This window comes from Neopsephotus bourkii, unplaced genomic scaffold (assembly GCF_033783945.1).
Source record: "Neopsephotus bourkii isolate Nb327-2 ecotype Australia unplaced genomic scaffold, CSIRO-AGI_Nbou_v1 NB_257, whole genome shotgun sequence".
Taxonomy (NCBI): domain Eukaryota; kingdom Metazoa; phylum Chordata; class Aves; order Psittaciformes; family Psittacidae; genus Neopsephotus; species Neopsephotus bourkii.
This window is the reverse complement of record NW_026900766.1, coordinates 1,288,090-1,307,465: the sequence shown is the minus strand read 5'-3', so window position 1 is coordinate 1,307,465 and position 19,376 is coordinate 1,288,090. Positions and strand designations below refer to the sequence as shown.

Genomic DNA, 19,376 nt, shown 5'->3' with positions numbered 1-19,376 from the left:
GACTGCAACTGCCTGTTAGTCTTCTTCCACTTCTCATTTGCTCCTAATTGAAATAATAGGTGTTGCGTAGGCTAGAGAAAAGTAGAAGAATTTGGAACAGAACTCTTTAAATTCATAAAATGCTGCTGGGAAAAGGAGAATAATGTTTTCTCTATGTTCCTGTTGATGTAGAAAGCAGCTGTGGACTTGCAATGCAGCAAGAGAGATTCAGACTAGTTATGAGGAAAACCTTGCTATGGTGAGAATAGTTTAAGCTTTAGAATCAATTGCTTGAGGGTATTGGACAGGGTTAGGCAATCACCTGTGAGGATGGCATAGGCGTAAAGAGCCTGCTTTGAAGCAGGCTGAATAACCCCTTGAGGTCCCTCCCTGCTGTTTCTCAGGATGCGTTTACTTGTGATGTGTTGATCTAGGTGACTGAATGCTAGGTCATGTGTGTATATACTGAGCTTGCTATCTTTTCCCTAAAAAAGCCAAAAAAAAAAAAGGCAAAATAAACTTCCCTCTGTACACATCTGAATATCTCCTTTTGTATTATGATTAGGAATGTCTGCTACCTCACCTCCAATACTTCTGTCTGCTCCAGGGAGTACATCTCATCCTATCTCATTCTCTCTCTCTGTTATTTCCCTATTCTCATCTTCAGCCATCAGTCTTATCTGACTCTTCATACTCAGACATGATCAAATACCTCTTTATCTCTTTTTTAAAATGAAGGAATGCACTTGAGCTCATTCGTCTGTCTCCTTCCTCATCTCCTTTCTTTTTATCTCTAAACCCCCTGAACAAAGCGTTAACAATGTGTGTGGGATTCCCAAGTCTTTCCTTAGTAGTCAGCAGCCCAACTTCCCACCCTTGCATTTATGTAGTGAAAATAGGGCTCGCCAAGTTTTCAAATGACCACTCTCCTGAGAATTACATAGAATCATAGAATAGTTAGGGTTGGAAAGGGCCTGAAGATCATCTAGTTCCAACCCCCCTGCCGTGGGCGGGGATGCCTCACACTAAACCGTGTCACCCAAGGCTCTGTCCAACCTGGCCTTGAACACCCCCAGATAGACAGGATATCATCTTTCTCCTGTTTTGCCTCCTACAAGTCAGGTGAATGCACCCCTGGATTTTTAGTGTCGTGTTTGCTTGCATGGCAGAGCCTTTTCTACTTGAGCATGGGGCCCTGGATTTGACTGTTACTAGCCTTCAAGTAAAAGTATGTCACAGAAGACCAAAAAGACTGGCAGATGGGGTTTAAAAGACTGTGAAGAGCCATGTTTTTTGAATGATGTAGTGTTAGTGTTCAGTATGATATAATACAGACTACAAATACAGTATATTTGTATATGCACAGTAGTATAGGTGAAATGTTCTCCATTTTTATGAGAAGTTTCTCCTCCTGTGGAAAGATGAAACTTTAAAATCCTAAACTTGGGTTGACTTGCTTTCCTTCATCTCCAAGTGGTTTGGTGAAGATTTCACATGAAAAGCCTTTGCAGAAGTAAAAAATGAAATCACCACTTGCTGGGGTAATTTGAATATTTCTCTTATCAAAAGGAAAATATGCAAAACTTCTAGAATTCTTATCATTTACATGCATGGGAAGTTCTGGAGTGTTCCTGTTCCTGAACACTGCTCCGTTTCTTCTGTCTCTCACCTCTCTTCCCCACCCAGTTACTCCTCTGTTCTTTCACAGTTCTACATGTCTGTAGAGTTTTGGAGAGATCTTCCCATTTGTTTCAGTGAGCTCAGTTCTCTGACTAGTATTAATCCAGAGTGACTTTACAGTTGTTTTAACTAAAACCTATTATCTATGAGTTCAACAGTTTCCACTAAATCCCAACTGGGCGTTGAATATGGAGCAGTGAAAATTCATTGCATGAATCAACATGTTCCCAACATAAAAATTCCGAGAATTTAGCTGCTCATAGTGACAAGCCTGTACAGTATTAGCTTATTGTTTGTATTAATCACCAGTTGGACAGATTGGTTTCACAATATCTTGTCCTTTTAACTAAGGTAGACAAAACTTGCCATCAGCTGCAGCAATGGACAAAGCTGGCTAATAACCATTACTCCTGCTGCATTTGTAGTCTGTTCTATGAAGAGTCGAGTCTAAATCACAGTGGATTTTCCTCTGATTAGAGAGCTCTTTGCAGGTCACCAGAAGTCAAAAATGACAAGAAAGAAATGAAAGGTGGCATTTATTGAAGTCCATTCCCATTTAATCTGTGCATGTGCTTATCATTTTTTTTAGCATGTGAGAATTTCATAAGCATTGATTTTAGTTTACCTTTACTACAGAAAAGACAAAGATTTATCTTTTTAATGAGCATTTACATACTGTGCAAGGTGGAAAACTGAAGGATTATTTCTTCTTGCAGAGGTCAGTGGATTTCAGAAATTTCTTCCATTTTCTCATATAACTTGTTCAACCCAGCACTGAGCAAAGCATCAGTACGAGACAACACAGAGCAAAGTCAGTACATCTTAAGTAAAAAAGATGCAAAATCAGAATGCTTTTTCGGGGATGAAAACTCATATTTACAGATATTAGGCAGATATGCTTTATCAAGACAGTAATGAAAGAGAGAAATTCAAGACATTTGATATCTAAGTAAAATGCATAATTTAATCTTAAATATTAAACTTGGTTCAGATAACTAAGATCTGAAGTTGTACCTTTTGTCATAAGGAATTTGTAATATGCCATAACTTAGTCAGGTTATGATACTAAGTGCCAGGAATTTATTTCTGTGATACAGCCTGAGAAAGTTAGTGGCTCAAGTCCAGTGACCTGGGAGCATATATCAGTCTGACATAAGTTATAGGTGCATGACAGAAGCAGTGGATTGAATAATCAGGAATAAAGGAACAACTTTTCCCCCCACCGGTTCCCTCCTCTATTTCTATTTTACATTCTAAGGCTGTAAGGGGATGATACTGTGCACCATTGGAACCTGTAATATACAAATGCTTGGGTAGGCTGGCAGCCTTCCCTACCCCTTAACTGAATTGCCAAACCTTATTTTTCTGTTTTTCTCTCTGTTAGCTCTGTGGCTTTCTTATATGGCCATCTTCAGAGTGCCTGTTTTCTCAGCACTTTAATTCCTCTGGAAGATATGCTTCTGCCCTGCCATTCACAGTAGATCAAAGCAGCGTGCATTCCCCTTTGCTTGTCAGCTGTGCAGCAGTGACACTCGCCTTGGAATCTGGGGAAAATGTGCGTCAGAGTAGATGCTATAGTAAATAAGCCACATGCTGGTTATTTTCCATGTCTTTAGTTTGGCAACTCTTGCAAAATCCGAAGAATCTGAAAATTCTGAGGAGTTTTGTCTTTTTCCTTTCCCTTTGCCAATTTCCTGCCACTTTCCCACCCCTCTCCTGGTGATGTCTTAACTTTGGTGAGCTGTTACTCAGAGATATCAAATTTAAAAGCCATTCCTTGAGACTTTCTCACTGTTAGAAGTCATAAAGGTCTTAATGCTTTCCCTTCATTCTCTCAAATGTACTCATCCTAATGAACAGTCACTGAGATAATGCATGTTCCTGAGGATACTGTGTGTCTCAGCATTGCATTGCAGGTAGTGTACCACTGCAGAGTGTGAATGTGCTTTTACAGGCAGTTTATGCTGATGTAAGGCACCAGGATTGCAGGAAGGACAGTACCCCATGCTCTGCCAGCCAGGCACCGCTGCTACTTATGTCACATTAGCCCCACAGCAGGATGGCAAGATTCACAACCCCAGATTAGCATGAAAGAGGTTGCAGGACTGCTGCTCTTGACAGCACTAGGGACCCGTAAAACTGGAAGCTCCATCTCTTCAGATTTGAACTACTACCACTATTGCATAAAGTTTCAGTTCTATTTGATTTTAAACTTCAAGCTTTTCACCTCTGAATACATGTATGTATGTACCCCGAATACATGTGTGTGTGTGTACATATATATATATGGTATTTTTCCCTGTTATTGATTAATTTGGTTAAATGGCTGAAGGGTTATAACTCTTTTTTAAGTAGTGTTGTCATGAAGTAACATCCATTGGCATGCAGTTTAAACATAAAGAGTAATTATTATTACCTTACATAGAGAAGAAGCTAACACTGTGTATCCTAACAATCCCTTTAGCTTGGTTTATTTCAGTGAAAGGCCAAAGGAAACCCATTCTGGCTGGCATTCTTAAACATATGCCTGATCATCGTTGTAGTTTCACTTCGTGTTTGGCTGTCTGTTAGTTATAATACGGCATGTGAGGCTGTAGTAAAGGCTTGTGAGATTAATTTTTTTTGCCATGATTATCACTGTGATACTTATATAAATTTATTTAAGATGAATTAAAATATATGCAGGAGATTTTGTCATTGTCGTTTTCTTCACGATTTTCCAAAATTAAGTGAAAAATACAGAAGTATGGATATCTGTGTTGTGAATTTGGTAAGGTGGGGAGGATTACTTCCACAGTCCCTAGAGGAAATATGCTGGTGTAATACTGCAGTTTTGGACACCGTGGCTGTAAATTCTAGGAAATTCTATGGTCACAATATTCATTCATTCTCTTGGTAGGAAACAGCACTAGGTATGACCTCACCCCTGTCACTGCAGTCAGCGTTCATCTCCTCAACAGCGATGGGACTCCAGTCCCTGTGAATGGCCCCATCTATGTAACAGTGCCTCTGCCAGCAAACAGCAACCTGAAGCACAATGCGCACGTTCCAGCGTGGAGGTTTGACCAAAAATTTGGTAAGTAACATCTCACTGGGATTCCCTGGATGGCTTCATTTGCCTAAAAAAAATGTCTTGCTGCATTTATTATGTTAACGTAGTATGGTCATATAAGCATACAGAAATCTGTTTTCTGTCTAAAAGAAGAGAAGACTGAGTTTTATTCATCAAGTAATACATAGTATATATGCAAATATACTTGAGTACCATTGTGTGCCACTTCTAGACAGAATTTTTTGTAAATGTACCATTTTTGCAGTTATTTCATGTAAAAACTGTCTTGAAAGAACTTGACTTCACCCACAGATGGAGAAGTAGGAAAACGTATTTACCGCAGCATTGAATTGGAAGCCTGGAGAAATGGAAACTAGCCTTATCTTTGCTAGCAGCCAGCATCTGACCTTTGGTCTGTCTCTTGTCTGTAGCGCAGTTTCCTGCCTGTCAGATAGGGAATATAGTGCCAACTTCTTTTGTAAATCACTTTAAGATTGACTACTACATTAAAGCAGGAAAGTACATATAAATGATTTAAAATTAAAAAAATAAGGCAAGCAAAATTAATTAAATATTATTGAAAGGACCAAGTGAGTAATACGAGCTGTAAAATGCACTCAGTGTTCTACACTTTAGGATAGTGTTTCCCATTGCAAACAGGACATTTTCCAGAAATATGTGGTTTAGGCTCCCTATTTCTGTTTGTTTTTTAATTGCTAGCTGGTGTACTGTGCTGACCATCTTCACACCTTCCAAGTGTAAATGATTAAGGGGTGCAAAAGTCTTTTCTGGTGGTTCCCCTTCAGTTAATTGCACTGTGTCTTCTTAAATATGCACCAGATGGTTGTTAAGAAAAAGAAGTGAAAAAAAGAAGACTGGAAGGTGAGAAAGATAGATGCTGTGAGGGAGAGAAGAAGAAAAAGGAGCCACAGATGTGGGTCTGTATAGACAATTGGTGGGGTTTTTGCCCCTGCAAGGCAAATGCTTTGAGCCAGTGTATGATCACATCCAGGACTAGAGCAACAAGCGTGAAACCAGCGTGTTGGCGGAAGGGAGGGAAGGGAGGGTGAGAGAGGTGAAGGGGGAAACGTTTTTTGCTTCCTTCCTGCCTCTGTTCACTGAAAAAGGTGATGTATTTTCAAACAGTATGCTATAAATCTTTTGTCAGAAGTTGGCTGTATTAGAGCATAAAACAGTGGGATTTAATAAAGAATAAATTTGAATATAATATAAAATTGAGTAATAGGAAAAAGAGTGCAATGAATGGATTCAGCGTTTCCCTTAACTGTGGAAATGGCACTTCTCTGGTGGTGCTCTCACACTAAGTTTTACCGCATTCTTCCTGAAACTGATCTTAATTTGTGAATTTATAAACTATGTTGTTTTTCTGTGTTCAGAAAAAGACAGGGAAGACTGACTCACCTTTACCTTCTCCACAAAAAAGCAGTCCGTCCCCAGTCCTTCTGTCAGATGTGTTATAGCTGCGGACTGCTTCATTGCTAGTTACTTACTTCCAGTAAAATGGTTCTGATTTTGATTATGGAGCTTTCTCATTTATGGCTGAATTTCCATGGCCCTGTCGTGGGGCCACAAAAGGTCTTAGTATGGAAAATGGTTTTTACTCTTGCATATAAAGAGGTAGTTACCGTTTTGTGTACAGTATATATTAGTAAAGAGCAATATGGGTTAGTTAATTACTGTTGCAGGCTTGAGGCTCCCAAACTTGAGACAAATCCAGCCTTGTTTGATTCATGACAAACTGCTGGAGCACTTGTGTTATTGGAAAGGGAAGGCTTAAGGACCACTAAACAAAATGTGTCTTTGTTGGGCCACTTAGCTTCACAAAGCCATGGAGAGGAAGGTATTGAAGATGATATGCTTAGGCTCCAGCTCACACTTCAGCTGAAGCAACAAGCATCTTTCCATGCAACCAGAGATGTTGAACAAAGACGCGTTTGAGCCCTGACTGCGTCATGCCAGTTCTAGTAGAATTTTGGCCATGTCCCAACCTATTTATATTAAAGTAGCCTAATTTAATAAGTAGAGCAGCCATTCTATTTGTGCAGGCTGCATGAGCACTCTAAGGGCTGTCAAACTAGCTATATGTAAAGTAAACACGGTGTTATCCTGTCATTCCCCATTCCTGTTGTGCTTGGACTGTAAAGGGAGGAGGATGGATGATGGCTGGGATGGATCCATGCTGGAGAAATAGTTAACTGGCAAATAAGTTACAGTAACACATTTGCACTGCCAAATCTGTGCCTTGTCAGGAGAGTACACCTAACCTCATTATTCTGATTGTCTTTCATTTCAGGAGCTGCTTTTTTCAGTGATAGTTCTGTTGCAATCTCTCCTTAATAGATTTTCAGTGGATTAAATTTTCACACTTGTATCTGAAAATTGAGTATATGCCAGAGATAGGGAACTGTGACTGTATTACCAGGCAAGAGTGCAGTGCTTCTCTCTAGCATATTAGAGTACAGTGGGTGCTTGTTCGTGCAAGCCATTGTTTTTGTTTAGAATCCATGTGGCTGTCATCATTACTGCATGAAGTATAATTTCTGCTCTAAAAAGCAGAGTTACTTTTCACTTTTAGAGGATAAAATGGAGAAGGGACAGAAATACCACAAATATGTTTTAAACCTTAGAATCTCGTACACTTTGCTGATCTCATGATGTACTAATATAAACCCAGTGGCATCTGATTGGAAGTGCAGAGATTTTTATAGTTTCTACAGAAATTAGGCATATTAGCATATTATAGCAGCCAAAAATAATTAATGGCTTTTTAGGATGTTTACTGTAAACAATCTGTATTTTCATGACTACAGTTTCTGTCCTTGAGAGAAGGAGGAGAAGCAGCATAGCCTACTTAGGGCTGAGGGTGGTTCCATTGACACTGATGAAACACACAGCCAGAAAAAGCAGGCTGACATCAAAATAAGGCAATCTGCTACATGTAGTTTATGCTGTTCCAAATGAGATTTTCCATTACAAAACAAACTTACTGCTCTACGTGCACAGCAAGCAAATTAAAGCAGTAATACCTTTTTGAATAATTAAATAAAGAGCAGCTAGCTGTGCCCAGGAGAAGTTTTAGGGTAAAGGAATATGTCTGGCCTTGTTCTTGTGATGGAGATGCACTCCACCACTTTTCTCTGCAGCATTTCTTAGTGTTGGTAATCAGAAGCACAGATACATTGATGTTCTGGAGGTGCATACTTTAAATGTATCTTAATCATTCCCTGCTTTGACATAACTGTATCTCTTGTGTTTCACACTACTATAGGAGAGTAGTTTTATTTCATAGTGCACACTTAAAGGTTTGAACAAAAAGAGATATGGGTTCTTGCTTTTATAAATCGGGATTGCTCAGTGTGGTTTTCTGGGTTCCTGGCTTTTTTTCTTTCCCAAATGTTGTCTTTTTTTTTCTCTTCTCAAAATCTGAAGGGATGGAAAACTTTTTTCTTCTTTATCCATAAACAGATGGTTGGGATCATGACTTCCTCCCTCTGTATTTGCCTTGATGTCAGCAGGATTTACAGCAATGAAATTAATCTCTCTATTCTTGGACACCAGATTTCTGTCCAAGACTTCTTTCTAGCCTTGTCCTCTTCAGTCAGAAATGAATACTGCAGATCCCAGTAGGAAGGAAACTTTGTACCTCTTGTATCATTTCCAGCTCTCACCAGCTGGACTGAGTAACACAGCACTTGCTTAGCTGTATTCTCCTCAGCCCCCACTTAAATGGCTTGTGCTTTATGTTAAGGTGTCTGTTTCTCGTTGGATTCAGTGAGTAAAACTGTAAGACCAGAGTTCTCCATTTTAAGTCCTCCGTTTCATCCCATGTGGTATAGAGGCATTATATTGCACCTAGACGTGTACAACCACATCTAGACCTGTATGAAGGACTTTAAAATATTACCAAATATTCCAGTATGCACAATATGGAAATGGGATTTATTCTTCAGTGGCAATATAAATGTATCAGCTAGTTTGCTAATTCCACCCAATAACAGGAAAATATTTTCAACACTATTTTTACCTTGTGGGGCAAAGGACTGTGGAGTGAGGGTGTTAAACGTACACTCCTTTGCTCCTTCTCCTTAAAATGTGTTATTTCTTGTGCACTACGGGTAAATGAAATACCGTTTGTCTGCTCTGCCTCCTCTCTGAACACTTGGTGTACATCTTCAACGTGACCTTGTTGTCTGTAAATTACTGGCTTCTTTGCAGAGCAGGATGTTTCCCCAGTGCCTGAAATCTCAACCATGTGTTAATGTAAAGTGATGGCAGAATACAGAGAAGAGTATCTTGGGAAGCACTTTTTATAGCTTTGTAAAGCGCAATAGTTTATGTACTCTGCTGTGCTTGGTCAGTGCTTTCTGGCTGCATTTAATGCCATAATAGATTTCTAAATACGTTTCAGAGTCTGGTACTTGCTTTTTCAGGGTGATGTCCTGCCTTCGGCGTTAAAATTTCCATTTATTTTTGTAGAGTCAGAATTTCCTGATGTTCTTTCCTCAGCAAAATGAAGATAATGTTTTCTGTGTTCAGAAGAAGCCATGAGGGTATACTTAATGCACAAACAGTATCACTGCCTACTTAAACTCGACTGCAGTATGATTTTGCTGTATTTCATGGAGGTGAAATGGTGCTTGGTTTTTTTTCATAGGAAGAGAGCAGCAGCTACTGTCATGCAGAAGATGTAAGCAGGTTTCTGTTCACTTACCTGTCTAGTTCACTGCACATGTTTTGTAAATAACGTGGTTTGTAAAAATCTGATTCAAGATTCCCCATGTGGTAGCAAAGATAATCCACCCGAAGACAAGTCTGACTTAACGTTTTCATAGTTTAAGAGTAAAAATCATTCCCTTTTACTATGAATTCTGTTAATTTCTAATTGCAGACATACACTGCGTAACACAAAATAATCATTTAAGAAAAGCTTCTGCTGTCTGTTACTTGATCAGACACTGGGGACAGGTACTTGCCTCTTTGAATGTAATATAATCAGATCCAGAACATTTGGTTCTAGCTCAGATTCACTGGTAATATGAAGATGTATTTGCAGATTGCAAGAAGAAATCCAAGTTTTCACAAAGTTCATAGCTACACTATTTCTGTACTTTACAAATTCCTTGACAGTTTGATTTTGTCTTCCTTTTCTATCTCAGCTGTACAGGTTAAATTATTCTTAAAGACTAAATACACCAAGGAATACAGTTTTTTAACTAACTGCTCTCAAAGAATTTCATATTTTGTGTGTTGCCATAGAAATGGCAGCTACAAAACCCAGCTTTCTTTACCATTTACAATGTCTACATAATAGGTGCACATATAATTGCAGAGTAGTAGACAGACCTCAGCACTGAAATGAAAAGAAGCTCTTTCTCCAGTGCTTCACAGTGTAGCTGACTGAGGTATATTCTTATTATTATGATTCCTGTGGAGAGGTGTAGTGGATCACAGGATGCAGTTGTGCTTGTTTATTGATATGTATGTTGGTTTTAAAATGGATGTTGTGACTTAGACATGTGAAAGTGATGTGAATGGATTGTTTAATCCTCTGCCCATCTCATATACCATGTGAGTTGCATTTGTGGTAAAGCAGGTATGGTATGGCATAGCATGCTGGTGGAGCTTAAGAGGATGGTCAAGGAATCAGGTTGGTGCCAAAGCTTAGTGATAAATGCAAATACTTTACTATTGTGTCACTGATGATACAAACAGTGTGGTTTCTGGGAACAGATTTTAGTAACACACTATATGCTGCATCATGTAGATGGCCCTGTAGCTCCACCTACAGAAGGCATGCAGTAGAAGGTGGGAGGAGGTGGACATGGACATTTCAGAAGCGGAGATTTAAAGGCTGTTGTGCTTGTGCAGCTGCTTGAACTGGAGAGGACTTGGAGACTGGTGGAAATACATGCAGGAGTGCATAGAGCAGGGGTGTGAAGTGTCTGGGTTGAGCTGGAAAAGGCTGAGGAGGAGCTGGGACAACCTTTCTGTATGGCCTTGGGGTGGCAGATCAAATCTAAGTGTGTCTGCTTCTACTTCCAGCTTGAAACATAGAAACTGAATGTGAGCGTGGTGTGAGGCTGACTGAAGGAAAAGGCATGCAGTGTTTTGAACTGCCTTGAGCTTTTATTTTTTACTTGTTCTAACAATTTTGTCAGTAATTGACTGATGGTGATTAATAATGTGATAAAGTAAATATTAAAGGTAGTATCTTTCACATACACCAGTAACTAGGGATGGTGGTCTAGTGAGCACAGCTAAGCTTTCCCTTTTGAAATACAATTTATTAGCCAGTAATTATGTATGGAAGTAATTTCCTTTAGTAAATCTCTTCTGTTCTGGCATTCTGGAAGGAAATGCTGAGGGGACTGAAGCAATGCAAGCAGTTCTGTGGACAATGTGCTCTGCCTTCTGCCCTGACATAATTAAAAATATGAAATAATGAAACTGTCATGTTCTTTACTTGACAGGTGATTTAAGGGGAAAAATGAGTAGAGATGGCAAAAACTACAGAGCTTCTCAGAACAGTTAGACATCCTTGCAAATATCTTCAAGTTATGATGTTAAAAACATTTCCATTACAACGCACCAAATAATGGTGGTGCTGCTTGAACAGTAGCAGGATTCAGCCCTGGAAGGCTTGTGTAACAGATTCTGTGAGAGTGGCAGAATAATGAAAGTATGAGCTCAGAGCAAGGACGTTTATCTTATTTTTATGTTGCCTAGCAACTCCAAAACCAAAATTGTAATATTAACTGAAATACTATGAATTTTTAAACCCCTGTGTATTGGGGGAGGGCAGGAGGAGAGGAATCTCTACCAATATTCAAGAAGGAGCTTTTCAGCTTCCAATTCCAGCAGCTTTTTGCTTTCTAGAAAATAAACAAAGGTAAAACAAAAAAAAATCCCATAACTATCTTCTGTAGTAAAACTTCTGTGCGGATGCAGATTAGAGGTGATTTTCGGTTGGAAGAAGAAATCTGATAAGCAGCTTTCAGCTGGTAGAACGAAAAGCTGCATTTTATGTATGTCAGAACATGCTTTAGGAGGTTATTTTCACAAACTTGCCCTTGATTAACCTCCGTAACAACATTGCCATTTGAAGTGTCTAAATCAATTACTCCTGGAAACACTGTATGTTTTGAATATCCTTTGCTGTCCCACACCCTGTTTAACAGCCTGCCTCATTCCTTTTGACACGTTTATCGCCATTTAACTGTGAATCTCTGCCCAAGCAAGGGGCAACGGCAGTCTTGCAAGACATCATAAGCAGTGTAGAAAAGATCCATGCAGAAAGACAAGCACTTCCCATTATATTTATTTAAAACATCTATGCTATTTAATTGTACAGTTAAAAGTATCTTTTCTTTCCGAAACTCTTTTGTCCAGGAAAGATAATCTTGTGAATAAAAATAAATTCATATAATGGGATTATGCTTAATTTGCTCTCTGGCTAATTAAATCCTCTTATTTGTCAAACGTATTGGATGGAAATAATTCATGCTGTAAATAGCACAGTTTTGGTTCCCTGTTTGAGTGGGATCGGATGATGCTGTTGCCAGTTAAAAGAAACAAAATAAAAAGCAACCAGTATTTGATCAGTGGAAGAGTTTCTTACCAAAAGCTCATGTGTAAAAGTAATCCACAGAAAAAAACACCACAGCTTCCATATATTTAAACATTAGCAACATTTAGACTTTATGACTGTCCTTAGGGAAAGCTGCTGGCTACAGCATGCTTCTCTGACAGTCATTTACCAGAACTGTTTTGCTCAGTGATAGGAAAAAGTCACAGTCAAAGTCAACAGAAATCACTGCAGCAGTAATGATCTGGGAGGCTCTGAAACAATCAGTTTAGGAAGTTCAACCTGAAGCGAGCAGTATTGTACATCTTCCCAGAGAGTCGCACTGTGTGCTGGGGCACCAGCATGCAAACTTCTCTTGCAGCCAGCACACACGAGAGGAATTTGTCTCCTTTCTTCTTGACTTCAGTAGGAGTCACAAGTGTGTCTCTAGAGTAGGTGGCCTGGTAGGGCAATCCTACTTAGTGGTCCTGCCTCATGTAGGCCAGTCAGAGGTTTGCCGTTTGCTTGAGCTGGAGCAGCACAAGGTTGTCAGCATGCAGAGTCACACACGTGGAAACCAGAGAGGTGCACGATTCCCTGGATTTCACCATAGATTAATTTAAAATAGTAAGATCTAGCTTTAAAATATGGAAGCAATGTCTTATTTAAAGGCATAGTGCTACAAAATCAGATCCATTTATGCTGCCTGGTTCCAGCAAGCTGCCACATTGAATAATTAGTGTCTTTGAAGACAACAGGATGTCTCTTTTCTTGGTAGACTGGCCATGTGTGTAGTGACCTGATTGTGCAGGAAAATAGTCTAGAATAGCTGTTTTGTGATGGCTTCTCTGCAGTAGCTGCCCACCTGGACACCCTCCTTGCTGAAAGTGTGGTTTCTCAATCTGATGTAAAAGTAAACTAGATCAAATTACAAAATGACATTTTTAGTGCAGAATGTATGTTGAAACAAAGATTTAATGTGCAAACCTGTTGCCGTTAAATTTACTTATAACCCTCTCTTGCCCCTGCTGGCAAGTCCTAAAAGCTGCCTGAGATAAATGAGCATGTTCATCAGAATCAGTCACTGCAAAGCATTATAATGCTTCTCTGTAGCAGAATTTATTTCTCCTGCTCTGCTGAAATCTTCAACTTGTCTCTGATATTTGGGTATTTTTGTGGCCAGATGGAGCTCAGTGTTCTTTATCCGATTGTTTTTTGATTTGTATTTCTTTTAAAGTACTCTCATTTTTATATCCTTTCTAGTGTCAATGACGGTAATTCTGTTGCCTTGGTTTTAAGTTCTGTATAGGAAGGAGTGCTAGGTAGCTGTTTCATAAGCTTTTTTAAAAGTTTGTTTAATGATACCATTTATTTGAAAAGGTCAGTAACCCTAAATATAATTTTAGTGAGGAAAGAGTTAAGAAACTTTGTGGTTCTCCCCCTGCCATTAGTTTGAGCCAGGAGACAGCTCCCCTGACTTGAATCCTGGATCAGCATGTTGGCTCCACTGAACAGCAATAGAGGAAAAAGAGAAAGAAAAATGTAAAAGTGATCTATATGCAAGAATGTATCTATATATAGAAGTTTTCCATGGAGCACCAGACACTTCTTAGGAATTAATGGCAAACTGGCCCAAATCATACAGTGCTTACAAACTATACTGAACTTGCTGTTTCTGCTCCAGAGATGCATTGACAAGTTTTCTTTGTAAGTACACAGTCAATCTTGAACAAAAATTACCAGTTCTATTACATCAATTATCTGTACTGCTTTTTATGTATAATCCTGTATTGCTTGTTACTTAACAATTATTGCACATTATGTATTAAACTTTATAAGCAATGAAGCCAGTTGATTGAGCTGCCTTGGGAAGGGGGAGGAAGTAGATGTTATGAGGTATTTGGAGAATAATTAATTAAATGATCATAACACAGCCATGCAGAGAGCTAAGACCTCTCTTCCCTCCTAAATCCTTCTGCTTAGTTCTGCAGTTGTAATCCTGCCTGCACAGAACAAAATGAATGCTACTTGCCCTTACTCCATTTGCAGGCTAGTGGATAGGAAAGGACAGAAAAAGTCCTTTACTCATTGCCCCTCAGTCTCCTCTCTTGCTTACAAGAGCAAGTATGTGAGGACACAGAGGATAAGCAGCTGTGTTTTTTAGAACAGTAGAACATCTTGTTTCACCCTTCAAGGAAGAATCTGGGGCAGGACAGGGAATTCACTCTTGAGGCTGCACAGCGATGAAGTCTTGCTTACTCAAGGCAGCTTGAAACACTAGGAGCAATGGTCAGAAAGTACAATGTGGTTGGGTTCTGCTTGGTAGAAGGTCCAGCATTAGTTGTGAAAGCAAGTCATTGTATGTAGCGAGCTACCAAGAATGCTGCTTGGTGTTTAATGATAGTTGAAAAGCAACCAGGATATTAGAAGCTATAAAGTATGAAATATGAGAGAGACTTGAAATGTTGTGATGGATTTGGAGAATACTAAAGGCATATCAGTTCCCTCCAGTAATACTATGCTGGTTTACAGCTGTATGGTTGCATAAGAAACAATACGGGACTTTGCGTTTCAACTGCTTCCACTCGAACCTGTTTTGCCGCTGCTGTTCTGAAGGATGAAGTTCTTTATTCTTGTTATCCCATCATGTGGGAGGATGCTCTGTTTTATTAGTGGACTATTGGTAAGATATGGTGAAAGTATAAGAGGAGATTTTATCACTAAAATGTTGGACCAAGAAGGTACTGAAAAAGGCAGTTGATGTGTACCCATGGTTCCCAGGAACCTGCACTTGGTGTTGTCTTGATGAAGGAAGTCAGGAGAGTGCCATTTAAGAAGTACTTTTCTAGCAGTCATCACATACTTATGTGTAGGGTATCATCAACAAAAGTTCCATTACCAGTATCTGATTATTTGTTAATCTTCTGGAATTCTTCATTGTCCATAAGAGAAAGCGGGAATTACATTTTTCTCAAATGTTGTACAGACCCATACATTTTCCTGTGTATATCCAGTGGTTAGCAAAAAAGGGTGACCTAAAAGAGCAGAAGAAAAGCATAAAACCTGACTGATCATGTGCAGTAGATACTATTGTTTGCTACAATTGCAAATACAGGGATTCTTTTCATTGCTAAAATATGAGCAATCTGAGCTGCTGCTTGTTTGGCAGGATGGCAGCTGAGCTCTGCTCACAGTGATAGGAGTTCAGCCTCTGTTAGCATCTTGATCACCCATTACGCAAGCAGAGTATTACTGAGCAAAAGGCTTTTAAAGAGCCATTAGGATTGTGTTCATTAGGAGTGCAGTGCGATGTGAGTAAGTCAAGCTGATCACAAGTTCCCCCTAGTGAGGGAATCAGTAATAGTTTCTGCACAGGGCGGTAGTTACATAGACTGCAAAGGTAATGAACTTTGCTGCATTGCGTATGTGTTCTGCTTGTGTGTAAATGTAAAGGGCTTAGACATGGTAAGGTAAGTATGGGAAGCATGATGAATTCATCACACAGGTCCTTCCATTCTTCTGTTATTAATCAGCACTTTTATATCTCTTTTAGTCTTCAAAATTTTGTTTCACATTGTTGCATATTTGAATAGTTTGTGCACAATCTTGTTTTCTAGAACTTGAAGAAAAAGATTACAAAGTTTAAGCTTACAGGAGTTTTCTTACAAATGCCATTTTAGAAGCAGATTTTGACCCTATGGGCTATTTTCACCTTGTGGTTCAGGGCTATTAGTATGACATCTTCCCAAAAAGTGCGTGGGTAGAAAATTTGAAGGGATAGTGGCCATCTTAGTGGAGAAAATGAATCTACTTTTCCTGGGTTTTCTAGAACCTTTCACACATAACTGTGGACAGTTCAGTTCTGTTTGGTGTTCTGATATGACAGCTATGGATGCTATATGTGCAGATCTGTACAGATTTTGGTCCTTTTGGTACTGTGAATCAAAATCACTTGTCTTGTGTGACTTTCTTTGTGAAATAGCAGATTATAGCTATCCTGTACAGACTGGAAACGATACTTGGAAAGCTGAAAATTACATCATTAATTCCTTTCACCTGTTGCCTACAAATTCAGTTTGGTTGCAAATACAGAGTCACTGTCTGGCAATATTAGTCACCTAGATCTAGAGATCCTGTCAAACGTGTGTTTTTCTAAACCTTTCACTGTATCATAGAATCACAGAATCATCTAGGCTGGAAAACACCTTCAGATCATCAAGTCCAAACATTACCCCAAGACTGCCAAGTTCCATGACTAAGCCATGTCACTGAGGGCCTCATCTAAATGTATTTTGAACACTTGCAGGGACAGTGATTCCAGCACTTTCTTGGGCAGTCGGTTCCAATGCCTGAGCACCTTCTCAGTGGAGAATTTTTTCCAGATATCCAATGTAAACCTCCCCTGGCACAGCTTGAGGCTGTTAATTCTTGTCCTATCACTTGTTACTTACTCCCTCCCCACTACAACTTCCTTTCAGGTAGTTGTAGAGAGTGATAAGGTCCCCCCCCTTCTCCAGACTAAACAACAGGCATAAACAATATGTAAATGTGTTTATTTTTAGCCAAAGATGGTAGACTCTAAGGGTGTGCTTACATTAGGACAAATCAGTAGTAGAGAGAAACTAAATACTTAGGAAAGTCATTCTGATATGTAAAGGGTTTGCACAGATGGATAATCTACGGAATACAGAGTAAATCATCAGGATATCAGAGGTATTTAAAAAAAACCCAAAACAATAGCAGCATCTCTTCTGCATGCTGTGCATTCACTTCTAAGTGTTGACATGACTGTCATCCACATATGCTCTGTCAGTGACATCTGATGAAAAGCACTGTTTCAGGAATTACATGCCAGAGACTGTTTGAAGGAAAGGGAATCACAAGTACAAGATGCAGCTTGTCCTTACAGTGAGCAGTTGGAGTAAGGGAAATGCACAAAAACAGCTGTGCTACAGAAGTGCAGAGGGACTTACCCCTTCTCTGTACACAGGTCAGCTGTACCGGTAGTAGCCACCAAAGTGAAGAACCTCTTTTTAGTGAGTTAATGTCCTGTGTTACGGCACCCACTGGATATGCCAGACCAGGACTGCAGCTTTGGAAACACTGCTTGGTGTCAGGGGTGGCTTCCCAGCAACAGCTCTCAGTGTCCAGGCCAGCAATTCTGTGTTTCTTTTAGTGACAGTACATATGGGAGCAGTCTACAAGTCATACTGGACAGTTAATGCATCAGAAACTACAATAATTTTGTTCTCCTACAGCCTCAGAATCAGAGGTCTGAATGAATTACAAAAAGACATACAGCTGATTCAGTTATAAAGGTTTTTTGTAGCCCAGTTCTTTCAACAAAATCTATCTTCTGTAAATTGACAGTCTACACCAGTTGAGAGTTGTTCTATCTGGACTACTTAAGAGCTATGTGAACTTAAACACATTGTTTTACAATTGCCAGTCTTATTGGCATCTTTCAGGATGACCATTTGGTAATTCTAAAAAACCTTTTACCTTTCTGTTAAGAAACAGGGTTGGAAAGGACCTTAACTATTCTATGATTCTATGATTCAGAATGTGTATACACCCAGGAATCCTCTTTGATAATAGATGATGAGTTTTTAAAAACGTTTCTTAACAGAAATGTAAAAGATTTCTTAGAATTACCAAATTATCATCCTGAGTGAATCAAAGTGGTGGTGCACCTTAATTCCATGTGAATTGGCAGTAATATTCATAACCTTGTTTTCTGTATAGGAAAACTCACATTTTGTGGAAGTACTTTCTTCAGCCCTCAGAAGCTGACAGCCAGAGCTCATAGAAGAGTGGTGTGCAGAACTCGCATGTAGTCTGGGAGATGTGATGTCTCTCGAAATACAGTTTTTAAGTGGGCTGCCTACGTATAATCAGCTTCAGGAATATCCTTCTTTAAAAAACGGAATATAATATTGCAGCAATAATTTTATTTTAACCCTTGTTGAAGATAGTTTTAGTTAATCTTCAATGTTTTTTCTGTACAAAGTTTCTGAGAACCCATGGGGATGACTGCTTGCGGGAGTTCTCAAATGCCACTGACAAAAAGGCACAATCTTCCACTTAACAGAAATGCATACAACCCCTACAGGGTTTGTTACTGCTTACTTTTCTAGTTGTTTGCAGAGGAAGGTATGACTATATCTGTAACGCCTTCCTACAAACTTTACAGGGACATGGCTGAAGAGTAGTTTGGGTCTTGTACAACAAGAAGGAAATCAGTTGACTTGGACTTACATTGCACCTCAGCTGGGCTACTGGGTTGCAGCTATGTCACCTACTGTCCCAGGTAAGATGGAATTGAATTTTATTGATGTTCACAGCACTGAGTAATTATTTATTCATCTATAATGTTTATGTTTTTCAGAATGACCCCATCTGAGATGCCACAGCTTGATCAATAATGGATTATTAGAAAAAAGAAATCTGAAAGTAAAGGGCTAAAATCTTTCGGGGATTGTGGGGGGGCAACTCTTGTGCTCAAAATCCCTGAGCCATTTAAATGGGAAACTTATTAAAGTGTTCCTGCTTTGATGCATTTATGTCACCACTGCCTGGTAGAGCCATTGCTAGAAGGGGAGTTACAACATCAATGTATTGGTGTTACGGCAGGTAGAAAAATAACGTGCTGTGAAGTTTCTGTGCAGAAACTCTCAAAGAAATGGGTTCACCTAAGACCAACATCATTCTGGGTTAGATGTTTACTAATGGTCTGATTGATTGATTGATTGTTGTTTTTCTTTTACGCTGAAGATGCCCATTTTGCCCTGACTTATGTTTTGCATCATCTTGGTGTTTGATTAATTCACACCGCAAATAACTTGGCATAGAAGTTCTGGAAAGTGTATTAACAGAGTGGCATTAGGAGACCAGATGACTGGTTACCATCTGCAAGCCTCTTGGCATAACTGTAGAAAATCACTTTGAATTAGGCATTACATGTACTTCTGTGCCTATGGAGATCATTAATGCTGCAGCTTGCTCTTCATTTTTTCTAGGTGGCTGCCTAGATTTCATAGTGTTAGTTCTTCAGCCACCAATAACCAGAGATACCTCTCT

At 39.3% G+C, this 19,376-nt stretch overlaps 2 protein-coding genes across 7 annotated transcripts in view; both read left to right on the top strand.

Annotated features, from left to right (window-relative positions):
• The window catches only part of CROT (carnitine O-octanoyltransferase), a 235,564-nt gene that overhangs the window by 119,660 nt on the left and 96,528 nt on the right, over nt 1–19,376 (top strand). The window lies entirely within an intron of this gene.
• Nucleotides 1–19,376, top strand: part of FAM171A1 (family with sequence similarity 171 member A1) — a 90,466-nt gene that overhangs the window by 65,684 nt on the left and 5,406 nt on the right. For all 3 annotated transcript variants that reach the window (XM_061346102.1, XM_061346101.1, XM_061346103.1), the window contains 2 exons: nt 4,559–4,735; nt 18,490–18,606. In XM_061346102.1, coding sequence (XP_061202086.1) covers nt 4,559–4,735; nt 18,490–18,606 — 294 coding nt within the window. The remainder of the gene's footprint in view (nt 1–4,558; nt 4,736–18,489; nt 18,607–19,376) is intronic.